At 48.8% G+C, this 8,254-nt stretch overlaps 1 protein-coding gene across 1 annotated transcript; it reads right to left on the bottom strand.

The window, feature by feature from the left end:
• Positions 1-4,177: 4,177 nt before the first annotated feature.
• On the bottom strand, positions 4,178-6,602 carry LOC117557491. The gene is made up of 2 exons (XM_034233348.1): positions 4,671-6,602; positions 4,178-4,597 (listed from the first exon to the last, which is right to left on the bottom strand). Exons 1-2 carry the CDS (start codon positions 6,585-6,587, stop codon positions 4,268-4,270), a joined length of 2,247 nt encoding a protein of 748 aa, XP_034089239.1. The 5' UTR covers positions 6,588-6,602; the 3' UTR covers positions 4,178-4,267.
• Positions 6,603-8,254: the final 1,652 nt, after the last annotated feature.

The raw sequence follows: 8,254 nt of genomic DNA, 5'->3' as shown, positions 1-8,254 counted from the left end.
ACATGAACTCTAATAAACACCAGCGCGACAGCAAAGCTCATTCCAGCTCAATTTAGTCCGGATTTTAGAGATCTTAGAGGGGGTGGGGAATTCTCTCCAGTGCGGCGTCTTCTCACGCCTCACCCTTGCATACAAGTGATTTATCGGTGCCTGAAAGCCGTCCAAGAGCGATAACTAGCTTATCCTCTTGCGACAACCACTAGGCTATTTGTTTTCTAGTGGCGCTGTGCCCCCCCCGATCGGAGCCCCCACCGACTTTTTCCCTGCCCTTTCTCTCCAAACAATAGCTCAGTTGACTGTAGTCCGTACGACCAGCCTATATCTACTCGCCATCGAGTTCACCTCAAGGTGAAACACAGTTTGCCTATGCTTGCTTGCCACTACACACCTCTGATCAATTAGCCTATAATTGTATGTATGCACTCCTGACCGCCACCTGCTCCAGAGAGCCGTAGCGCATCGGGTGATGCACGCACCTCGTGCTGGCCCGTCTAACCATGAGAAAAGCGGTCCTAAACAACGAGTGCTTTTAGACCGTCCCGTTTGAAGGACGGCGGTGCCGTGAGTTAAAACCTATAGGCAATAAGCTGTGACTTTCTCCCTCTCAGCCTGCACTGCTCCAGCCCCACACACACACGGTGAGGTTTAACACACACACGCAAGGCTGCAGCTGGAGCCGTGTTTTTACAGAGAGGTGATAGCAGCAAATATCTTTGGCTGCTTATTTTCAACTGCTGTGCTTAGCCACTAAGACCCCCAAAATCCGGCGATTTGTTCAATACAAATCTTTTACATTGCTTTCAATTCACACAGAAGCTCCACTTCACTGATGCCCTTTCTTTAAGGTATCTCTAAACATGAGCTGTGTATGCCTGTATGGCCCTTCCGTCCCGAGCAGCATACACAGAGGAAGCCAGCCAGGACTGAGTCCCCAGACACTGATCCCCTGGGTTTATCATCCCCAAATGTTCATTAACCAAAAGGAAATGCAGTCGATCAGTTTCACAGGTAATTTTAGGATACCGTCAATCACAGATTCTGATAAGGCAATGTCCAAATGTAGATTTGAAAATCACACTTACCACAATCTGAAGATCTGTTGGCATCCTGCCGACAACGCCAATTTGTAGAGGAAACTTCTGTGTAGCTATGCAGTGGGAGTCACCGACTCAGGAAGGAGACACGGGAAGAGCAGTAGCTTTGATGTCAAACACATGATGGTTTATTTGGAGTTAAACGGCCGGAGGATTCACATCACAAGTCCAAGAGTCAGAGGTTCTGACTCCACGGTAGAGTTGCCACGTCAATTCTGAAGAGCCTCTCTCTTGCCAGCCCATCTAACTGGTTTCGCAGAGAGTAAACAACATATTTGAGGAGATAGCCTAAACAGTGTGGGAACACAGAGCTACTTGCCTCGGACACTTATGACCTCGAAGATTTTACCTTGGAGTCCACAAATACAGAGAAGGAAGTGTCCCAGTGTACCCACAACACAGACCATCTGTATCCCAGTATTGACCGGTCACAGAATGGGAACAATAACATTATTGGCTAAGCCGCCTGTGTCCTTAAAGAAGGTAAACAGACATCGAGGTTTGTCCTGTATGTTACTAATTGGCGTCTTATGATAATTATTTCCATAACACATAGGCTAAATAACTATAAGTGTTGGAAGAACCAGATAAAGGGGTTAAAATGGATAAAATGTATCCCACAATAGTGCCTCAAAATGCAGGTAGTCCCCTGATAACTACACTTGCATTGCTCCACAGGCTAAATAACTATAAGTGTTGGAAGAACCAGATAAAGGGGTTAAAATGGATAAAATGTATCCCAAAATAGTGCCTCAAAATGCAGGTAGAGTCCCCTGATAACTACCCTTGCATTCCTCCACAGGCTAAATAACTATAAGTGTTGGAAGAACCAGATAAAGGGATTAAAATGGATCAAATGTATCCTAAAATAGTGCCTCATAATGCAGGTAGAGTCCCCTGATAACTACCCTTGCATTCCTCCACAGGCTAAATAACTATAAGTGTTGGAAGAACCAGATAAAGGGGTTAAAATGGATCAAATGTATCCCAAAATAGTGCCTCATAATGCAGGTAGAGTCCCCTGATAACTACCCTTGCATTCCTCCACAGGCTAAATAACTATAAGTGTTGGAAGAACCAGATAAAGGGATTAAAATGGATCAAATGTATCCCAAAAGTGCCTCATAATGCAGGTAGAGTCCCCTGATAACTACCCTTGCATTCCTCCACAGGCTAAATAACTATAAGTGTTGGAAGAACCAGATAAAGGGATTAAAATGGATCAAATGTATCCCAAAATAGTGCCTCATAATGCAGGTAGAGTCCCCTGATAACTACCCTTGCATTCCTCCACAGGCTAAATAACTATAAGTGTTGGAAGAACCAGATAAAGGGGTTTAAAATGGATCAAATGTATCCCAAAATAGTGCCTCATAATGCAGGTAGAGTCCCCTGATAACTACCCTTGCATTCCTCCACAGGCTAAATAACTATAAGTGTTGGAAGAACCAGATAAAGGGATTAAAATGGATCAAATGTATCCCAAATTAGTGCCTCATAATGCAGGTAGAGTCCCCTGATAACTACCCTTGCATTCCTCCACAGGCTAAATAACTATAAGTGTTGGAAGAACCAGATAAAGGGGTTAAAATGGATAACATGTATCCCAAAATATTGCCTCATAATAAGATTTGACATGGGCAAACAGGCTATTTCACAGGACACAGGCTATGTCAGACTTCCATGACATACACCGGGAAAATCACCTCTATGTGGCCGCTCACAGAGCCCCAAAACACGGACTACAGACCTCCAGCATATCTCCCTGACATAAGTACTTCCATAACCTCACGCACCTTGGGACCCCGGGCCCCCGAACTTAAGCACTCCCCCACGGACTAAACCCAGATGATTACACCCTCAAGAAACTCGTGCCCCTGGTAACCTATAAGGGGGTGTATTTTGCGGTGCTTTACAGTCCGCACATCGGCATCCATAGTCGGACTTATTCACAGCAGCACCCACCCTCCTGTACCGGATGTTCTCATGGCCCTGGTAATCTATAAGGGGGTGTATTTTGCGGTGCTTTACAGTCCGCACATCGGCATCCATAGTCGGACTTATTCACAGCAGCACCCCACCCTCCTGTACCGGATGTTCTCATGGCCCTGGTAACCTATAAGGGGGTGTATTTTGCGGTGCTTTACAGTCCGCACATCGGCATCCATAGTCGGACTTATTCACAGCAGCACCCACCCTCCTGTACCGGATGTTCTCATGGCCCTGGTAATCTATAAGGGGGTGTATTTTGCCGGTGCTTTACAGTCCGCACATCGGCATCCATAGTCGGACTTATTCACAGCAGCACCCACCCTCCTGTACCGGATGTTCTCATGGCCCTGGTAATCTATAAGGGGGTGTATTTTGCGGTGCTTTACAGTCCGCACATCGGCATCCATAGTCGGACTTATTCACAGCAGCACCCACCCTCCTGTACCGAATGTTCTCATGGCCCTGGTAATCTATAAGGGGGTGTATTTTGCGGTGCTTTACAGTCCGCACATCGGCATCCATAGTCGGACTTATTCACAGCAGCACCCACCCTCCTGTACCGGATGTTTTCATGGCCCTGGTAATCTATAAGGGGGTGTACTTTGCGGTGCTTTACAGTCCGCACATCGGCATCCATAGTCGGCCTTATTCACAGCAGCACCCACCCTCCTGTACCGGATGTTCTCATGGCCCTGGTAACCTATAAGGGGGTGTATTTTGCGGTGCTTTACAGTCCGCACATCGGCATCCATAGTCGGCCTTATTCACAGCAGCACCCACCCTCCTGTACCGGATGTTCTCATGGCCCTGGTAACCTATAAGGGGGTGTATTTTGCGGTGCTTTACAGTCCGCACATCGGCATCCATAGTCGGCCTTATTCACAACACCACCTGCCCTGCTGGAGGTTCACACTTTAACTTGTTTTACCCTCCTCTGCCTTACACATCCTCCCACACTTGAGCCATCCTCACTCGGACTAAACTCACCCACCAGAACCACATGCCCCTGGGGACCTTGAAGGAGTTTCACAATTATTTTTTTGTGGTAAAATGACTTTATTTAAACACATAAATACAACATAGAACATAGAAACATTAACATACAGGTATTTGCACACGTGAATGTCTAAAATCGGTACATTTTGGTCCACTTCCATTCTCCTCGACTGTTGACTATTCCTTTAATCCCGATTTAATTCCTCGTCTGTGGAAGACGACAATTCTGTGGTGTCATTGTATATAACGGTGCTAAGGGCCTCATCAGAGCTGCTTGTGTCCCCTGAGCAAATGTCTATTTCTGAGGCTGATTCTTCAGCTTCAGCTCCTGCTTGAGCCGCTGCTTCTGCTCCAGATTTAGCTGCTGCAACCAATGACTCAGTAAACATGTTGCGTATCTCCGCAGCCTCCTTTATGTCCGGCATGAATGCATAAAACCTGTCAGCAGTATGCGTATTGTGGCACATAAAGTCGGATAGCTTTTTACGGTTCACCGGTTCATGGAACTTCTTGGCCTGAAAAAAAAATGAGTGGATGTAACTTGTGTCATGCGGGATGCAACCAGACAATATGTTATATTCTACTTACATTGTCAGCGAGGGCAGTGCGGAGCTCTGTGAACGTGATGGTACCTTGAAGCCCCACATCTTTCCATGCCATTCTCAAGTCGCGGCTTACATTTTGTGAGGGTCCTTTCCCCTCTGTGAACAGGAAGAATTGGCTATGCCTACAGGCTAAGGATTGTTTTATCTCCATCCACCTCTGCATCCAATCGAACTCCTGTTTTGACAGGTGCAATTGCGCTTCCCCAAACGCATTGGCCGTCTTGTGTTCTTTGACGTGAATTAAGTAGCCATATTCATTGCCCCGTTTTCCCGCATCTATGAATTCAGCATTAGTGAGGTTGGCGTACACACCCGGGCGATGACCGTAGAGGCAGCTCCAATTGAGAGTGATGTACCCATAAAGCAAGTAACGTGTTGCATTGGTTGGATTGCTTGCCATCTGTTCAAGAAGTTCTGGAATGCGCCTCTTAGCAGCAGTCATGCAGGACAAAAGGTCTGCCTGGCATGGCAGATTGTCTATTTTGTTCCGCTTCACAGCCATTTGGTGTACCACTACCTTTCGCTTCAGGGACCGCAGGCCGGACTTCACCTCTTGCGTGATATAGCGCAAATCGTGTCGATTTATCCGGGTCCACAGACATGGTGCGTCACACATGTAATTCACAAAATTTGCCACATTTTTCAGGTAAAAGGCAGCCGTTGTGACTTTCTTCCCAGAATCCATTAAGCTTCGGGGCCAGGAACGGATCCTTTTCACATCTCTAAGGAACAGCCAATCGCACACGAGTGTACGATCATGTATCATATACAGGATGAACGTTTTGATACGGCTGACCCTTGAAATTGTATTTTCTCTCTGCTTTGGCGTAGGGTCGATTCCATTGAGATGTTCCCCGTAAGCTTTGATGTACTCCTCCATGAGTCCAGGTAGCTTGATCTTCCGCATTGTATTCCCGCGTCCCTTTCCAGAGGACCCGGGGGAGAAATGGGGAGGGACCGATTGTTCAGCCGTGGTCGTGCTGCAGGAAGCTACAGCCACTGATTCATCTTCAATAAACTCAGTGTGTGTCTCGGCCCTCGGTTGATTTGTATTTAGTTGCTTCTGCAGCTTGTAGCGCAGGGTCCTCACCTCATTCAAAAGAATGTCCCTCTCAGCACTTGTTTCCCGACAGTACTGGTTTTCACAGACCGTATGTGGGGAGAGGGCTGGAGGGTGTCCCAGAACGTCCTCATCTGTATAAAATACATCATCCACAGCGGTTCTCATTTCTATAGCAGGGATACTTTGCCGGAGAGCCTGTAGCTTATCCATTGCTACTTTTTTCTTGATCCTACGAAGGGCCACACGTGCCTCCTCCGGGGATAGCTCTCTGTGATCTTTGATTAGATGGCGGTCAAGTCTGGTACCGTGATATTCGCATCCGACAATAATACAGGCATGGCACCTTATATTGATCCTTCCATTTGCAATTGACAGAATGATGCTCCTCTCCTTGGTGTTGTGCACACGGTGCGTGTTTTTCAGGTGCTTACTCAGAGCTAGGTAGGGCTTCTTGCACAGCGGACACTTGGGAGGCATATCGTATTTAAATGTGTTCGAACACAGAGTGCATATGGGCTTTTCATTCACATTTTCACAAGACAGTTTTGGGTACGACAACGTGGGGATAACAGTACCTTCCGGGCGCTCCGTCCCGGGGGAAGGAGGCATTGAACCCATCGCACCTGCCCCCGGAGGAGGCAGAGGAGTCAGGTACCCGGAGGGCGCACGGTGGACGGTCAGGGCGAGGCCGCCACACCGCGCTGGAGTCAGAGTTCCGAGTGTTCGAGCCGGGTCCCGGTGAAACGCAGGACGGAGCACCCGGCAGGAGCCTCCAGCAGACCCCCCCGCGCGGTTCCCTCGTCCCTCGGAAGAGGCAGAGAGGTGGGTGTTTTTCATCTGCTGGCGGGTTGCCGGGGAGAACGCCCTGCTCGGGAGCCAGGCTCAGAGAGAGTGGCGGTGGGGTGCCCGCGCATTTTCCTTTTACAGCGGGAGCACGAGCTCGCCTCGGGGAGGGAGAGAAGAGAGGAGCGGAGGCTGCCGAAACAGCCAGGGCCCTCCCCTCGAGTGTGGCTCTGTTTACGCAGGATCATACAGGTAGCCTGTGATGAAGTAGGGTCGACCCTATATCATGTGAAGCCACCGAACGTTGGTCCCCGGGGGAACCGTTGCCCGGAGCAAGGCCAATTGCTGAATGCCGCAGCCGACGAAGGCCGCTATGCAACAGTGGAGGGTTCGAGAAACGACAGTGTTTGCCGGGCGCACCGCGGCCGGAACCTCCGTCCCGCCGCGGGACCCGTGGTGGGACCCCTGAGTCAGACGGTTCGTCTCGGTCACGCTTCATATCGGGCGGCCCGGGAGGGAAGAGACACGCAGGGTTACCCCCCCCCCCCACGCAGCACACCCTCCCGGCCATCAGAGTCGAACCCGCAGTTCGGAGGAACCGACCGCCAGAGCACCGGCACGAGGCCGGGCCGGCAGAGGCCCTCCGATGGCGGGTCGTGTTTGCCATTCGATCAGTGAGAAATCAGGAAAAAAGTCTGACTTTACTTTTTGGAGAACCGTAGAAAAGGGGTGAAAATGGATAAAATGTGTCCGGAAATAGTGCCTCCTAAGGCGGGTAGAGTCCCCTGACAACACACCCTACATTCCTCCAGAGTCAGAAAAAGTTAAAGTTAACTTTTGGAAGAACCGCAGAAAAGGGGTGAAAATGGATAAAATGTGTCCGGAAATAGTGCCTCCTAAGGCGGGTAGAGTCCCCTGACAACTCACCCTACATTCCTCCAGAGTCAGAAAAAGTTAAAGTTAACTTTTGGAAGAACCGCAGAAAAGGGGTGAAAATGGTGAAAATGTGTCCGGGAATAGTGCCTCATAATGCAGGTAGAGTCCCCTGGCAACTCCCCTTGCATTCCTCCAGAGGCAAAATAAGTTAAAGTTAACTTTTGGAAGAACCAGAGAAAGGGGTTAAAATGGATAAAATGTGTCCGAAAATAGTGTCTCGTTATTCCGTGAAAACTCCCCTTGCATTCCTCCAGAGGCCAGTTCAAAAACTTAAAGTTTTGTAAGAACCGTGATTGGGGGTCCTCCGGGCAACAATTGTATCCGATCCAAAGTGCACATGCAGCGGATGCATTCCTCCATGATTTCCCCATCATGAGAAATAGGCCGTTTTTTTCTAAGTGCTCTCAAAAACCGGGTTTCCGATTTCGTGCAGAAGGTAGCTTGGAAAAGATTAATGAAAATTGTTAACGGAGGAGGGGAGGTCTGAATTTCCCTCTACGTTGAAAAGTGCAACGGGTCAGTGGAAATGTCTCCGGGGCTTCCGCCCGAAGCGCCGAAGACTTGACCCCCTCACCCGTTGGCACTTAGCCGTTTTTCGAGAATTTTTAAAAACGTAGTTTTTGATGAATTTAAGATATAATTGACCGTTTGATTTACTTTTTGTTGCTTTCCACGGGTGGGGGTGCACGGCAGGCCGCATATGAGCTCCCAAATTTGGCCCGGAACCTCCGGGAATTGGGTCCATTTCATCCACATGTGACTCCCCCATCAAATGTACATGAAAT

The sequence above is a fragment of the Gymnodraco acuticeps genome, unplaced genomic scaffold (genome assembly GCF_902827175.1).
Source record: "Gymnodraco acuticeps unplaced genomic scaffold, fGymAcu1.1, whole genome shotgun sequence".
NCBI lineage: Eukaryota > Metazoa > Chordata > Actinopteri > Perciformes > Bathydraconidae > Gymnodraco > Gymnodraco acuticeps.
The sequence above is the reverse complement of the archived record's forward strand: the minus strand, read 5'-3'. Positions and strand labels throughout refer to the sequence as shown.

Coding starts and splice junctions, on each gene's coding strand:
- LOC117557491 (XM_034233348.1), bottom strand. CDS start 6,587: ATGAAAAACACCCACCTCTCTGCCTCTTCCGAGGGACGAGGGAACCGC. Junction 4,598..4,670: donor GCACTGCCCTCGCTGACAAT/GTAAGTAGAATA, acceptor TTTTTTTTTCAG/GCCAAGAAGTTCCATGAACC.